Here is a 17,327-nt window from a genome sequence, read left to right as displayed (position 1 = left end):
GCCCCAGGCCACCAGGTAGCCGTGACCCCCACCCTGCCAGCTCTGCTGCTGCCAGGCCCCCCCGCCCCCAGCACCATGGGCCAAAGGGTGAAGCTTGGCAGGCGACCAGGGTGTCTGGGGATGGCAGGGTACCCACTCCCTATGGGAAGGTCCCGACCTGCCCTCCCCGCCCTCGTGAGGCAACACAAGGTCCACCACCCACGCACGAGACTTTTTACACAATCCTTTATTGCTCACAGTTACACCGACGATCATTGAAACAGTGAACCAGAGATCTCGGCTGCTTCTCTGCACCCCTGACCCGGGGGAGGGGGGCGCGGGTTCTGCGCTGGTAAGGAGCCTTTCACAGACACGGAACAGGGCGCGTGGGATAAAAACGTCTCAGAGTCACCAAGTCCATGCTTCAAAATTGTCTCCACGAGGACAAAACCTCAACACCCAAATGTTTCTTCGTATCGAAGTCAAAACATCAAAGGGTTTGCTACAGAGTCAGAAATGCACACACCATGATCCCCAAAATGAAGGCACATTTTCTGCTAACTAGTGAGAAGGACAAGGGTGGCATGACCCACACGAGCCCCGGGCGACGGAGGGGACCCTGGGGGACTCCACGCGGCCCCTCTGCTTGGCGGCCGCCCCCAGGCGCATGGGGGCCCTGACTGAAGCCGCATCACTTCCTGAAGGAGTGAAGTGGGTTCGCCGAGGGAAGGAAGCCGTGGAAGCCGCCGCCCTCCCCGCCGAGCTGTGGAGCCTCTGCTCTGTCCCCCAGACACAGTTTGGGCGTCCCCAGCTTGCACGGAACGGCACATGGAAAGCTCGAGATCGGTTTGGTAATTCCGCTCCCTGGAATCCAAATGCCGTCCCAGCATCCACGCGGAATAAAGTGATGAATCAGCAACATCCCCAGACGGACAGACACCTTCCCGGCAATCCTTATTTGTTCCACAGAAGTTGATGGAAGACAGAACACAAAATTTTCAAATAGTATTTATCAGCAGATATAACTTTGCCATCCAAATACTCATCAAAGAGTAAGAAACATCGTGACACGTGAAATTCTACACGGAGTTCCCTCCTAATCCTTGGATTTTTAACATCAGATGTTTAATTCTGAATGCACAGAAACATCCACATACTTCATTTTTAACAATATTTATTCTGGAACGAGTTTTATTCAAAAGGCAAATGAGCAGAGAACATTCCACTTGCCACCGACACACGGTCATTACAGAAAAAGCTAATTCAGTGTTCAGGGATGGATATGCCCACAGATGTTTCTGCTGTGTTGATGGCTGCTTAGGTAGAAAATCTGGTTGTGGGAGAAATGTCCCGTGTGAGCGCGAGCTGTCGGCTGTGGCACACAGGACCACTTGCGGATTTCTCCCCACTACGTTGCATGGGGAAGCAACCACACAGGAAGTGACCTAGTGGAAGCCTGAGGTCTGGTGCTTTCCCTGAATGACAATGGTCCTCCCAGCCCTCCAGAAGGTGAGGAGCCAGAAGGAGTCCTTTGTTCTCCGCGCCCCACCCCCCACACCCCCTGCCCTGCCTTCCTCCCACCTGCTTCCCAGCTCCTGAAACCTGCAGACTCCCCAGGCCCATCTGGGAGCCCCGGCCTCCCTCCGTGGCCCTGTTGCACTTGACCACGCCAGCCATCAGGCTTCTCGCACTGTCACGCCCTGTGCATGTCCACTTCCTACCAGGAGCCCAGCACCATGCCTGCCACACAGGAACCAACGCACAGACAAGGCCAAGAGGGGGCTGGCCGGAAATGCCTACAAGCCAGGCAGCGCACATGGCTGTGCCCAGGCAGACGCTGACGCCCAGTGCACGTGCTGGGGACAGCTTCTCCACGCTGGCCCCTCTTGTCATTCCTCTCTGTCCTCTGACACATGCTGCATGCTGCCAGGTGGAAGCAGGATGTGAGGCTGGACTTGCTTGTCCCCAGACCCTCCTTGTCTCCCTCCTCCTGCACCGTTGCCCTCTTGGCCTCATCTTCCCCTGCTGCCCCTGTATCACCTCCACAGTGGCCCCCCACCTCCGTGGCCCTCCTGTCTGCTCCTGCTCCCTTTGCAGGTGGGTCCCACATCCTACAGCATCCAGGAGCCTGCCCCCCACCCCCCATGTCTGCAGGGGCCAGGACCCGCAGTCCCCAAATGCTTCACATCTGTTTAACTTTCTGCGTGTCCTTCTTGGTGAGAAATACCGAAGCGCGGGGAGGAGTGTTGAGGCGCAAGCCTCATGGCCAGGCTGCATGTGCACACACACAGGTGCACACCCGTCACAATCAGCATAGGTATGTGTGCATGTGCGCAATTGACATTCAAAGTCCTGGTATAAAATTGCAGTTTTCCTGGCTGCTATAAAATGTGCCAGTTTTAAAACTGTGCATTTGTTGCTTGCAAACTTATAAATATGTATAAACCCCATTATAAATAAATTGTGGCTGGCAGATGGCATTTTATCTGCCAGCAGTGATTGCATGGAGTTTTAAATGCTTATTAATCCTCCACTTTTAAAACTCAGAGCACAGACTCTGGGCTCCATGACATGAGGTGGTGGGAAAACACAGCCATAGTTTGGCGGGGGGGGGGGGGGCGGGGGGGGGAAGCCCTCGGCAAGCCATAGTTTGGCGGGGGACCGCACCTGGTGGTGGTCCTCAAAGTCCACACTTGCCACCAGCATTGCCCAGTTTACTAGGAATGCAAATTCCCGGGCCCTGCGCAGACTCCTGGGGTGGGGCCTGTGGGCCCCTTGCAGACCCGCTTAGCCTGCAGGCCCGCTTAGCCTACAGGCCTGTCCTTCTGCCCAGGATCCCCAGCTCAGGTGTGCACAGGGCCTGTTCCCCACCCGCAATGGGCCAGTGGCTAGACGCTGCTGGGTGAGCACTGACATGTGCCCGGGCCTGTCTCCTGCTGTCCCTCAGAGCCTTGGTGACCTTAGTCTTCTACATGGTGGTGACTTGCCCTCTTGGAGTCTGTCTCTGAAGAGCCCAAAACACTTCCTTGTCCATGTAGGACTCCCGTCTTTATATATTTTGCAAAAAGAATGAGCATAAATGCGAACCCAACGAGGAGGGAACTGCTATGTGTCGTTCTCTACCAGGGGCTGAGCTTTATACGCGAACTGTAAAGGACCCTAATAAGTTCTATGCTCCTAATTGTCACCACACTCCAGCGGGTCACCTGGCCTCAGGTGCCCCACTGAAAGGGGCTTCTGCAGCTTCACAATCCTCTAACATTCCCTTGCTGATCATCTTCTGGGGGCCCCCGGCACACCCAGGTTCACAATACCTTCCTGTAAAGTGGTTTTTTCCAATTCATCATTCTCAGGACCCATTTTTAAAGTTTCACTACAGAGCCAGATATTATCCTAAAACTCATGACCAAAATTTGTCTGTGACATACCATGACCCAAGTGCAGTATTTCCACAATCTCCGTCCCCTTTCCAATCAGCCTATCACACTGCCCACAGAAGGGCTCAAATGGACCCCAGGTGTGCTACGTATGCGGGCAGTGAGAGAACCATCATGCCTGTGCATGCAGCATCCTGGGAAGCACCTGTCCTTCCTGTTTCTGTCCTTTAGCTGGCACCTCCCGCTCCATCTCACAGCAGCGGGGTGCAGGTGGCCGGCCACCGCCCAGAGACACCGAGCAACAAGCGGGTGGCCACATGGCTCTGACAAAGGCCTGTTTTCTCGCAGGAAATGCCTCCACCTAGGGACCCATTCAGGCAAAGAAGGACCAGGACATCAGTTTGTACATGTCACTTATGTGAAGGAGCCACCAGGCATCGGGCAGCACCTGAAGGGAGCGCTCCATCTAAGGAGCCCAGGATGGCCGGAGCCAGGAGGCAGTGGCGAGCATCGGAGCGCAGGCACTTGGGGGCCACCCTAATGGCTGCCCTGCCCACTCCTCCCAAGCCAGGCCTTGCCCTTGGCACAGGCTCTGTCTCTCCTGCCTTCGTGGGGCATCACCCGTGCTGCCTTCCTCCTCATGACCCCTTGGGACACCAAATGTCCTGCACCAGGGCTCCTGTCCACCCAGTCTCCCAAGCCCCCGAGACAGCGCTAAACATATGGTTGTTCAAATGAAACCCAGGTCACAGCAAAGCGGCCCCTGGGTCCTGTGGCCTCTCAAGTATGAAAAGCCCAAGAGTGGCGGCGGGGGGACAGAGTTGGGATCGACCGCAATAGGGAGATGTTAGGACGTGTCGGCCATCAGACATGAGTGCCTCGGGGCCTTGAGCATCAGAGCTCGCTGGCACCACTGGGAGCAGCCCCACGGGGAACGCCTAGGCTCTCGTGGGGCAAGAACAGCCCTTGAAAATGCCACTAATGCACACACGACGGTGAGGGGGGTGGCGGTGGGGGTAGGGGTCTCCAGGGCCCATGTTGACCTGCCGTACACTCCCAGCACACCCAGAGGTCTGGGCAGAGAGGCAGGGGCCCCTGGGGAGCAGCGGGCCCAAGGCCACCAAGGCCACAGTGAGCAGTGTACGTAGCCAGGGACTCAGAGGTCCTGGAATACGCAGCCCTGCCCTGGCAGAGATGCAGTCTGACTAGGCAGGGGGGCCCCAGGCTGCTCAGGGTGAGACCTGTCTTGGCCTGGGAATCCTAGCTGCAGGCACGCGGCGGTGCCCGGACACGTGCAGGGGGCACAACAGCTCTGCCCGCCCACTGTGCCTCAGTTTCTCCACCAGCAAGTGAGGCTCCCCATAGTGCCCATCACACAGCACTGAGGGGGAGCTGAGGTGACCCCTAGAGCCCCACCACACATCACACGGTGGGGGACACAGGCGAGAGAGCAGCAGCCGTCTGCCAGGTCTGCAGGCCGCCCCGGTGGCTACGAAGGAGCACAGTTTCCCAACAGCAATGTTGTTATTATAAGCAATCCTGGAATCTGAACTCGAAAGTACACATTTTGAATTAAAATTAAAACAAAATTTGATCTCCCCCCAATATTTCTAATTTTCTAAATGGATTCTCATGCAAAGAAACGTGATCTATACTGCTTACCACCACTGTGCTAGCCAGTGACTTCACAGCCAAGAGCTCCCACACCTGAAGACCACTCACTTCTGGCCTCCCCGAGAGGGCAGAGGAGGCAGGTCAATGTCTGGGGGGTCAGGGTCCCTCACCAGCCTTTCCTACTTCGCCCTTAAACATAAGCATTTGGGGCGTGTGCTTAAGATGCCCTTGCTGGGCCTCACAGGCCGTTGAGAGGGAAGTCGTTTTACGTATTTTTATATGTGTGGACACTTGCACACGTGGGTGGGGTGTGTGTGTGTGTGTGTGTGTGTGTGTGTGTGTACAGGGCTGCGGGGCTGCAGGGGACGGGACGCATAGCTCCCACCCCCCCATGTATATCACCACAGGGCAGGAGCCCCACCAGCTGCTGCCCCAGCCCTGTTCAGCTCCCACTACTTCTGGGTAACATGGGGCATGGTGTCTGTGCCATGGCTGAAACCAGAACTGCTCTAGGAAGAGCTAGGTGGTCCTAGGTTAGTTCGAATGCACAGTGGAACATTCTAGAAGCCTAAGTCACTGTCGTCTTAGATTCCTGGACCCTCGAAGGACAAAAAGTCCTAAGAGGGCTCCACACAAAACCTGTGGACCTGCCCAACCCATCCCTGCCCATGAGCTCCACCCCATCTTCCATCCTGGACACACACACACACACACACACACACACACACACACACCCTGGGAACAGAAATCAGGTTCATTTAGTCTAACTGCAGAATTCTTACTCCTCAGAGTTTGTAAAATCTACCCTTAACGCCTCATTCTTGAAGCACAGAATTTATTACCGACCTGCTGTTAAGTGTGCAGAAAGTCCCGTTGCACTGACCCAGGCTGCCACTTGCTGAGGGACTGCACGGGACGGGAGCCTAGGCTGTGGTGCCCACAACTGGGCACCAACCAACGAATGGAAGCTTCTGGCTTTTAAAAGACAGCATGTGTCAAGTCACCAAGTAAGCTCAACCCAGGTGTTTTTGTTTTTGTTTTTGTTTTTTAAGTCAGAAACCTTGTCGACACCAAATGATCAAGTAAGAAATCAGAGTGTTTTAGCTCAAAGGAAGGAACCCAGACAAAGGGATGCCAGGGGTATGGGCCCTTTCCACAGAGCACTTGGGAAATCTGTTGTAGAGACAGCAGCTCCTTTACCCACCAACCACTGGAGAGACAAAACCTCAACTAGTTCCCCACACTCCTGAGTCACCAGCCCGAGGCAAACGTAGAGCAAGAAGAGTCCCGGATCAAGCGCTCGTGTTAGTATCTGCCTTTGACGCGGCTCATACTCATGCATCTCTCTCTATTGGATGCCAGGGATGGGGGCACATTCCTAGCAGCTACCCCAGCAACCTGCCATCATCGTATTGGCTAGAAGAACCCAGGAAGCATGGCTTTGCCCCAAGCAGCCCTCCACGCACGGATGAAAACAAGGGAAATGTTGGCCAGGTCAGATCTCGGTCGTGGAGGCTCATCTTGTGCCACATGTGTCAAACAGATCCTGATGAACCCCTGAACAACTGTGGTCAAGGAGGCCAGCGTTCCTGTGCTTGGAACCACCTGGAACAGCACGGGAACCACCTGCTCCGCGAGCACACAGGTGTGACGGGGACGGTCTGGGGATGGAGGGTGGAGGCAACATCACGGAGGAGCGGGAGCGCCAGCAACTTGGAGCAGCGACCACCTGGACCAGCAGTTCATGGAGCTTTACGTGCAGAGCTAAACTCCCTTGAGTGGCATCCCGCCTTCTTCTGCTATGGCTCTGCACTGAGGACCAGTCCTCCTGCTCCTTGTCCCCGTGTTGTGCTTATCAGGTAAAACTGCAGGTGACACCTTCCTAGTGGAATTTCTCAGTAGAATAGGTCAGTTGAATTAAATTTTAACCCGGACAACTATAGTCAAACTTTTTTTCCCCATTAAAAACATACAGCACAGAACATTAGTCTTACATCTTTCTTAGTCTTAAAAAATATAAATATAGAGGGATAATTTGTACAGGATGTATAGGTATGTACACCTTTAATATGCACAGGAGAAAATCGGAACAAGTTTATGAAACTTGCACTTTCCAGACACCTTCCTCCTGGAGCATTTGGATGAGGCTCTGAGCCTGTGGGCAGTGGCCCGAGTCTCCGGAACCCCCATACCCATTTCCCGGGAAGAACCAGGTCTCCTGACCACTGGCGCAAGGTCAGGACAGGGTGGCTGGCCGGTCACAGGGTCTTCTCCACCGGCTGCTGGAGGCAGAGCTCGCTTCCGGCAGAGACAATGGGCAGGCTGTTCTCCAGGTGGTGGTTGATGAGGTGGCTGATGCTGTCAAAGACCCTATCTTTCGTCCGGATCTGGAGGGACACAGAGGTCAGGAAAGCATGACACACAGGTGGATGACAGAGGACACATGTGCTCAGAGCCAGCCAGGCCTTGGGACCTGGAGTGGCACCTCCCCGGGGGTCCCCACTCTTTCAGAGACATGTCTGCAAAGTCCCCCGTCATCGTCAGTGGCCGCTCAGTCCAGCGGGTCACCTGCTACCCACCTTCCCCAACCATCCTCCCCCCCCCCGCCCCCGCCACCTGCCAGTGTTTTCTCTCCTGCTCCACAGCCCCTCCCACCAGAGGGTGAGCCTGTCGGGGATGCAGGGGCAGCACCACACACTGCTGGCCGTGCGGCTCTGGAACCTGAACCATGACTGCCCACCAGCTTCTCCTGAGCAAGTAAACACCTAGGGGTGAGGGGGGAGGCCCACCACTTCCTTCTGTTCACTGGGCCTGTGCCCTGGTCCCTGAGCTGTTACAGGCCCTGTGTAGACTCCACTTGAAGAAGACAGATGAAGCCTGACCAGGAGCAGTCTCCCAGTCTGGTCTGGACAGGATCCCCCTGAGGCCTGTTCCTTGGAGGAGGGTGGGAGATGGGGCAGGAAGCCCGTGCCTGGCTACACCGGCTACCCTCCAGGCCCTTAGCACTCCCAATGGCTCTGGGATGCCCTGCGTGCCTGACCTCTCTCTCCAGCCTTATTGCTGGGAGCCATCCCTCCCCTGGGGCAAGTAGCCCTCCCCCACTTTTCCCTCAGGGACTCTGAGGGCACATCTATGCTCCTCCTCCCTTACCTGTGCCAGTATCCTCACCCCTACCCCTAACGTGACCCTCTTGTCTCTCCTGCTCCACTGGCCCACCAATGGGATGTTGATGTCTGAGCCTTCTGCCCTGATCTCATTCCTGCTCCAAGTCTATACCCCAGGTGAGCCCATCAAAGCCCCTGGGCCATATGCTCTGGGCTCTACCGACAAAGGCAACAGCAGAGGCTTTGAAATGAGGATGTTTCCCTCTCCTGGGGTCCCACTCTGAGGCAGGACACCATCCCCACCCATCTCTGTAAGCACCAGAGGGGCAAGTACCCACCAGGCCACAGCTCCCAACTCCTGGGCATTGAGCCTCACCAAGGAGGCAACCTAATGGGCACATTCACAAAGAAATCTTTTTGGGCATCTTTTCATTGAGGTTCTTTAATCCTCCTGAGTTCTTTAGAATTCTCACCCCAGAAAGATCCTGGGGTGGCATGGACAGGCCCCTTTCCTGGAGGTGAGGGGCACAAATAGCTCAGCTTGAGACTACCATTGGGGTGTTGCCTGTATGTTGACTTATTTTTCCTACTTCTTATGATTAACACTCATTTAAACTCTGGGGCAACAGGGTTGCTTGAGGATTTATGGCAGGGAAGTGTCTGGGACACGAGGGTCAACTTGGGCTCACATCCAAACCACCTGACTGCATTCAGGAAGCCCCATGCCCAGGCCAGCATCCCCAGGAATTCAGGAAGGGGCTTGGCCCCCAGTGTGTTTCATGAAACCCCCATGATTCCAACATGCTGCCTAAGCTGAGAGCCCAGTGGTCAGCATCTCTGGAGGACATAGGCTGGCTACTATAAACACACACACATGCAAACAAAGGCACGCAGAAGAGGCAAGTCATATAAATTTACTGCCTAAGGAAGTAGGCCAGTTCATTCCATTTCCATAAATACTTGCTGAAACTCGAGTCTGGCTCCTGCCCAGAGAACCTGCAGCCCACAGAGGTGTCTGTATGGACCCCCCTGCTATGTGGGTCAGAAAAGAATGATCTGAAATCAATCATCTAAGCTTTTACCTTAGGAAACTAGAAAAAGAAGAGCAAATTAAACCCATGGTAAGGAGAAGGAAAGAAAGAATAAAAAATTGGAGCAGACACAGAGCCCCAACAACATTGGAAACAGGAAATCAATAGAGAAATCAATGATCCCAAAGCTGGTCCTTCAAAAAGGTAAATAAAAATTCATAAGTCTCTAGCTAGGCTCAGAGAAAGTGAGAGAGGACACAAATTACTAATGTCAGAAATGAAAGAAGGGTTATCACCACAGATCTTATGGGCATTAAAAGAATAATAAAAGAATACTAGAACCAACTCTAGGCTCACAAATTTTATAACCTAGATAAAAATGGACCCATTTCTTGAAAGATACAACCTCCCAAAACTCTTACAAGAAGAAATAGATGGTTTGAATAAGCCTCTGTTTATTTAAAAAATTGAATCAATCATTAATAATCTGCCAACACAGAAAGCACTTGGCCCAGATGGGTTCACTGGTGACTTCTTCCAAACACTTAAAGAAGAAATTGTACCAAGTCCCTACAATCTTATTCAGAAGACAGAAGCAGAAGGAATACTACTTAATTCACTCTATGAGGCCAGTATTATTCTAATATCAAAAGCAGACAAAGATACTACAGGAAGAGAAAACTATAGACCAACATCTCTTGTGAACACAGATGCAAAAATCCTCAACAGAACATTAGCAAATTGAATCCAATGATGTATAGAAAAGATTACATACCATGGCCAAGTGAGATGTATACTGGGTATGCAAGGCTGCTTCTACACTCAGAAATCAATTAACATAATCCATCACATCATTAGGCTAAAGACAAAAAAAGCTGCATGATCATATCAATAGATACAGAAAAGGCATTTAACAAATTCAACCAATTCATAATAAGAACTCTCAGTAAGCCAGGAATACAGGGGGAACTTCCTCCACTTGATAAAGACACCTATAAAAATCTTACCACTAACATCCTCCTGAACAAGGCCAGGATGTCTTGTCTCACACTCCTTTTCAACACCATAGTGGAAGTCCTAGTTAAAAGCCAAAAAAGGAAATAAAAGACAAAGATAGCATTTTCAATAAATGGTACTGGAACAACTGGGTGTCCACATTAAAAAAAAAAAAAGCCTAGACCAGACCTTACACTCTTCATAAAAACTAACTCAAAATGGATTACAGACCTTAATGTAAAATGCAAAACCACAGAACTCCTACAAGATAACACAGGGGAAAGTCTAGATGACTGTGGTTTGGGTGGTGACTTTTTAGATATGCCATCAAAGGCCTGATTCAAGAATGAAAGAAATAGCAAGATGAACCTCATTAAAATTAAAAAATTCTGCTCTACAAGTAACAGTCAAGAGAGTGAGAGGACGAGCCAGAATCTGGGAGAAGATATTTGCAAAAGACACATCTCATAATGAATTAGTGTCCAAAATATACAAAGAACTCTTAACACTAACAACAAGAAAACAATCAGATCTTACCAAAGAAGACATGCAGAATGCAAACAAGCACATGGAGTGATGCTCTGCATCACATGTCATCACAGAAATGCAAATTAAAGCAACAAGACACCACTACACACCTACCAGAATGGCTGAAATCCAGAAACCGACAGCCCCACATACTGGAGGGGATGTGTAACAGTGAGAACTCTCCTCACTGCTGGTGGGACTGTAAAAACAGTACAGCCACTTTGGAAGATGGTTTGGTGGTTCCTTATAAAACTAAACATGCATGAGGGGCACCTGGGTGGCTCAGTCAGTTAAGTACCTGCCTTCAGCCCAGATCATGATCTCAGGGTCCTGGGATTGAGTCCTGGGCTGGGCTCCCTGCTCAGTGGGGAGTCTGCTTCTCCCTCTCCCTCTGCCTGCCATTCCCCTACTCCTGCATGCTCTCTCACTCTCTATCTCAAGTAAATAAGCAAAACCTCAAAAAAATAAACTACACATGCATGAGGAGGAAGGTGCTCGTGGCTAAAGCTTGAGGGTGGGGCAAGGCATGGGAAGGAATCCACAGGGCAGTGGGCAAGGGAGTGGGGCCCATACCTTCTGCTTCAGGCATGGGGGGCTCGACCTGCCTGCGGAACATTTAAATCAGGGGCCCGGGACTTAGAAATACCATTTAGAGATTGTATATCAACAAGCACACTCCACCAACAACAGAATAATTACATCCGTTCTCTTCCAAAAGGTCACACTAGCTTGCGCAAAGCCATCAGACAGTGATGTTTGCTGATTAAACTCTGGTTCCATTGCAACAAGTTGCACACTCAGACTCACTGCCCTTTGTCTAATATCTCAGCCTGGGTTGGACCCACCAGTAGACCCTCCACCCCCAGGGGCCCCAGCCCAAATACAACTAACCCAAGTGGGATATAGACTCACCCAGACACATTGCCTAGCCTCCCCCACTGATTTTAAATAAAAGTGAAGTTTGGGTCCTTTCTAGACCGAGTGGACACAGTTCCAGGTTCACATCAGACCCTGGGGGCTGCAATGCCAAGAGTCAGTCCTGTAACCTTGTATGCCAACTATTTACATCCTTCCCATCAACACCTTGCCCCACATGAGCACTTGTTTTCCCCAACAGCAGGTGGAAAATTTAGAAACTCACAAATAACCTAACCTCCCACCTTCAGACACTAAAAAAAGGAAGCTTATTAGCCCTGAAGCAAGCAGGAAAAAGGACAGCCCAAAGATTAAAGCAGAGATAAACAGAAAATAGTAATACAGGAAATCAATGAAGCCAAAAGCTGGTTCTTTGAAAGGACCAATAAATTTGAAAAAGTTGAAGGCTCACACTTCCTGATTCCAAAACTAATTACAAAGCTACAGTCATAAAAACAGTGTGGTACTGATATAAAGACAGGCATATAAGTCAGCGGAAAAGAAGAAAAGGCCTAGAAATGAATTCTTGCATATACAGCCAAGGGATCTTTGCCTTGGGAGCCATAACCATTCAATAGGAAAGGAACAATCTTTTTGATAAATGGTGCTGGGAAGACTGGATGTCCACATATGAAAGAATGAAGTACCCATAGCTAATGCCATAGGTAAAAATTAACTCCAAATGGATCAAAGACCTAAATATCAGACCAAAAAAATCTTAGAAGAAAACATACGGCAAAAGCTTCAAGACAATGAATTTGCAGTGGTTTCCTAGATATGGTACCAAACACATAGGCAGCAAAAGAAAAACCAGAGACATTGGGCCTCATGAAAATTGTCGTGTCTTGTGCATTAAAAGGCACTATCGACAGAGTAAAAAGGCAACCCACTGAATGGGGGGATCAACTTGTAAATTGTGCATCTCCTCTAACAAGGGATTAACATCCAGAATACATAAAATTATAAAACTCAGCAATAAAAAACAAACCACCTGATTTGAAAATGGGCAAAGAACTTGAACTGACATTTCTTCAAAGAAGATCTACAAATGAACAATAAGTGCATGTTCAACATCACTCATCATCAGCAAAATGCAAATACAATAAGATCTCACCTCACCCTTGTCAGGATGGCTAACTACCCAAAAAAAGCAGAAAACAAGTGTTGGCAAGAATGAGGAGAAACTGGAAGCACTGTGTATGCTCAGTGAGAATGTAAAATGGTATGGCCACTGTAAACTGATGGTTTGTAAAAAAAAAAATTGTTAATGAATTATATGACTCAGCAATTCTGCTTCTATGTGGATACCTGAAAAATTGATAGCAGAGTCTCGAAGAGATATCTGTATATTGTGTTAATAGCAGCATTTTGGGGACATCTGGGTGGCTCAGTGGTTGAGCTTCTGCCTTTGGCTCAGGTCATGATCCTGGGGTCCTAGGATCAAGTCCCACATCAGGCTCCCTGCAGGAAGCCTGCTTCTTCCTCTGCCTATGTCTCTGCTTCTCTCTGTGTGTCTCTCATGAATGAATGAATGAATGAATGATGAATAAACAAATAAATAATAAAATCTTTTTAAAAAATAGCAGCACTTTACACAATAGTTAAAATGTGGAAGCAACATAAGTGTCCATCAACTAATGAATGGGGAAGCAAAATGTGGTCCACCCATACAATGCAACTAACTATATGCATTCTTGAAAAGGAAGGAGATCTGACACCTGCTACAGTGAGGATGAACCCTAAGGACACTATGCTGAGTGATACAAGCCAGTCACACAAGGACAAATACTATGTGATTCCACTAACGTGAGGTCTTTCAAGGAGTCACATTCATAGAGATGGAGAGTAGAATGGTGGATGCCAGGGGCTGGGGGTGGAGGAGACAGAGAGTTATTTAATGAGTTTTGCAAGAAGAGAAGAGTTCTGGAGATGCATGGTGGGGACAGCCATATAATTTTGTGCACACACTCAGTACCACTGGACTGTGCAGTTAAAACTGGTTTTGGTGGTCAACTTTATGTTACACGTATTTTACCACAATAAAGAAAATTTTTGAAAAGAAGGAAGAAAAAAATTGACAATGGATTTGAATAGACATTTCTCCAAAGAAGATACATAAAAAGCCAATAAGCACAGGAAAAGAAGCTTGACATTATTAGTCATCAGGGAAACGCAGGTCACAATCACAATGGCCTATGGCTTCACACCCACGAGGGCAGCTAGAATCAAAACGTTGGATAATGACAAGGGTAGGAACAGGTGTAGACAAATGAGAGCCTTCACACACCGAAAGTCAGAATATCAAAAGGAGCAGCTGCTTTGAAAAACCGTGTGATGGTTCCTCAAGTGACAGACTACAGAGTCACCACATGACCCAACAAATCCACTCTGAGGCAAATGGATACATACGTTCTGAGAGAAATGGACACATACGTCCATGCAGAAATCGGACATCATGCTTGCAGCACCATTGTTCATAATACAAATGCCCATCAGCAGACCTGCCACAAGACAGACCGTGGCACTGTCTGTAAGTGGAGCATGAGTTGGCTATGAAGGAAGGAAGGATGTGCTATGCTACAACATGGATGAAAACACTGCACTCAGTAAAAGAGGTCAGTCACAAAAATCTATGTATTTATGTGATTCTGTGCAGAGGGAAGAACCCAGGGGTCTATGGGATTAGGGCATGGGAAGCTGGCGAGGTGATGGGTGAACGCTACGGCATTCATCTTGGAGATGATAGCATGTTCCAAGTTGACTGTGGTAATGGATGCTCCCACCTGCGAATGTTCTAGAGCACTCTGAGTGCTCCACGTGAAACGAGTATGAATATACAGTATAGCCCAAAAAGGCTGTTTTTAAAGAGTCTGTGTCCAACAGTTTATAGAAAATCCAGGGTGAGGGGGTCAGAGAAGTGAAATGAAGCCCCAGGGACACAGCAACCCAAATCATAATGTGGGATAATTCTACAAATAAGTATCTCATCGCTCAAACAGGGGAAATAGAACAAGAGGTACTACATGGACCCTGTTTGAATTCTGATTCCAACACACGTACTATACAAAGACCATCTTTGGGATAATCAGAGAAATCTGAATACATTAAGTAACTAAATTTAGTTTTGTCGGCTGTAACAATGCTGTTGTGTGACTGTGGCTTAAACGTCCTGATTGGTGGAGATCACGCTGAAGTATTCACAGGAGGATCGGCTCGGTGCCTGGAGATGCTATCATGTGCTTCCGAAAGCTCCTCCCTCCCTGTGCTCCCCATTCCCGCTCTTTCCTGAATGAACAATCAGTCCAAAGGCTGAGGGAGACAGGCTCGGGGCAGCCCCGCTGGTCCCCCCATGGGAGACCTGAGTCCAGGATGAGTCAGGAGGGCACCACGGGGCAGGTGTGGGGTGCCAGGTGGGGGTGGGCCACCTGTGTGGGCATCAGGGCTGGGGCAGGGTGGTCTGAGCACGCTCCGGGGGACAGGGAGCCCAGAAGAACCCTGGGCCGAGAAGCTGGTGCTTCCACAGGGTCAGGGTGACGTCCACCAGGGGAGAGACAGAGGCTGTGGTGAGGTGTATTAACTCACATAGGTGAGTTAACCAAAGAGGTGAAAATACGGAGGCTAAGAGGTCAGGCTTCTCATTGCTGGAGAAGAGTCACAAATGTAGAAAAAGAGGGGTCTGGGTGGCGCAGCGGTGGAGCGCCGCCTTCAGCCCAGGGCGTGATCCTGGAGTCCCGGGATCGAGTCCCACGTCGGGCTCCCTGCATGGAGCCTGCTTCTCTCTCTCCCTGTGTCTCTGCCTCTCTCTCTCTCTCTATGTCTCTCATGAATAAATAAATAAAATCTTTAAAAAAAAATCTTTAACAAATGTTAAAAAAGAAAAAAGTGGGACGAACTCTGGTATCAGACTGGAATTGAAAGAATTATTGTGAGCGTAGGATTTCTAACACACGCAGACACAGAAATGGCCACGGAAGAGCACGCGCGTAGGCGTCTACAGCAATATGTCCATCTCGAGGTGTAGGAGAAAACACACCCCACGTGCACATCTTGGTCCCCCCGGGAAAAAGACCTAGGTCACGGTTCCTTCTGAGAAGTGGCCAATCATGGGACGGCAGCGGGGGACCACGATCCCATCATCCTGTCACGTGCTTGGAGGAAGAAGGTGCAAAAGAATGAGGACACATCAGAAACCGAAACCCGCTCACAGGAGCATGGACGCAAATGAAGCAGCCGGTGATAACCCAGTGAGCGGCACTGGTGAAGACAAATTCATGAACAGGTTGAAAGTTTGGCTGGGAAGGGGGGATTTACGTAGTTTCGAGGTGCCTTCCCTCAAATATTTAATAATGACAGGGGAAGCGGACAGTGTGCAGGGGAGAAGCCAGCCCCTCGCCCTCCCCATCCAGCACCCGAGGGAGCACTTGCCAGCACCACTTCCAGCGAGTGGGGCCAGTGACACACACGCTGCAGTGCCTCTGTGACCCTGACACCCCAACATACAACCTGACCCCAGCTGCAGGGAAGCATCAGAAAACAGAACTGAGGAGGGGGCCAGGGTGAGGGACCTGAAGACACGGGACAGCCCCGAGCAGGGCGGGATTCTGAACGGATCCTCCTGGTCAAGGTGTTCCTGGCGCAGCCACTGGACAGGAAAGGGGCCTGCGGGAGCAGGTGACCGGGGCGCATTTGAGGGGCAGGGGAGGAAGACCCGGTCCCGGTGGCTGCACAGGACACTCGAGGGCACGACACTCACACTCAAGTGCCCAGAGTGATGGAGCCTTTGAGCAAGGCATTCTCAAGTCACGGCGAAGAAGGTTGTACTTTCCCTTCAGAAGATATCCCCCCTTGGAAGACAAACCACAAGAGACTCCCGACTCTGAGAAACAAAGGGCTGCAGAAGGGGAGGTGGGTGCGGGGATGCGGTGACTGGCTGATGGGCATTCAGGAGGAGGGCACGTGATGAGATGAGCACTAGTTGTTATATGATATGTTGGCAAATTGAATTTAAATAAAAGAAAATAAAATAATAAAAGAAAATATCCCCCCTCAAAAGGGATGGGGTGAAGCGAGATCAGAACAATACTGGTAAGTTTTGCAGCAAATGGTAGGTACATGGAAATGCATGACTCTACTGCGTCTGCTTCTGTGCATTCCAGCAATGCTGACGGCACGGGGAGCGGGGGCAGGTGAGAGGGAAGGGACCCATGCTGCCGGAGCAGCACGGGCCTGCGACCTTTACAGGTGCAGACATGACCTGGCAAAATGGGAACACTTGTCAAAAACTGAAAAACGGGCTGTTAGTCTTCAGAGGAAACATCAAGAAATGACCCTGTAATATATGAAGCCAGTTAAAAAGCAGTTTGAGCACCAGAACAGCACCCCAGAACAGAGCCCAGCAATGCCTGCCCCTCAGCATTGGGACTGGGTAAGGGGCTCTGGGGCTGTCCCTTCGCAAAGCCTCCCGAACACCTGGCAGCACAATTACACTTTGCAGGTGTTATGTTGATAAAAAGTTAAGACAAGGTGGCCCCAGGCCCCAGCCACCCTTGCAGTCAGGTCCCCGTGAGCCCAGGTGTCCCCGACGAGGCCACTGGTAGCCCTGCTCTCTCCATCTCTGTCCTCTCCTTGGAACCCCCAGGCTGGCAAGGCAGGCCGGGGACACAGAGGTCCCACTGGGGACCCGAGGCCCCCAACCAAGGACCCAAGGGGCAGGAGAGCCTCCCAGCCGCGTGGGTGAGTGGGGGCTGCAGCCCCCTTGGCTCAAACCAGTGAGACTTTCCATT

The 17,327-nt window shown here is 50.7% G+C and overlaps 1 protein-coding gene across 2 annotated transcripts in view; it reads right to left on the bottom strand.

Moving 5' to 3' along the window:
* Positions 1 to 5,676: 5,676 nt before the first annotated feature.
* The window catches only part of SHC3 (SHC adaptor protein 3), a 105,695-nt gene continuing 94,044 nt past the window's right edge, over positions 5,677 to 17,327 (bottom strand). Inside the window, exon 12 of one of the 2 annotated variants that reach the window (XM_055310933.1) lies at positions 5,677 to 7,357. In XM_055310933.1, coding sequence (XP_055166908.1) covers positions 7,229 to 7,357 — 129 coding nt within the window. In that variant the 3' untranslated portion in view covers positions 5,677 to 7,228. The remainder of the gene's footprint in view (positions 7,358 to 17,327) is intronic. The other variant, XM_055310934.1, reaches the window with a different exon arrangement.

Source organism: Nyctereutes procyonoides, unplaced genomic scaffold, assembly GCF_905146905.1.
Source record: "Nyctereutes procyonoides isolate TBG_1078 unplaced genomic scaffold, NYPRO_anot_genome, whole genome shotgun sequence".
Classification (NCBI taxonomy): domain Eukaryota; kingdom Metazoa; phylum Chordata; class Mammalia; order Carnivora; family Canidae; genus Nyctereutes; species Nyctereutes procyonoides.
The sequence above is the reverse complement of the archived record's forward strand: the minus strand, read 5'-3'. Positions and strand labels throughout refer to the sequence as shown.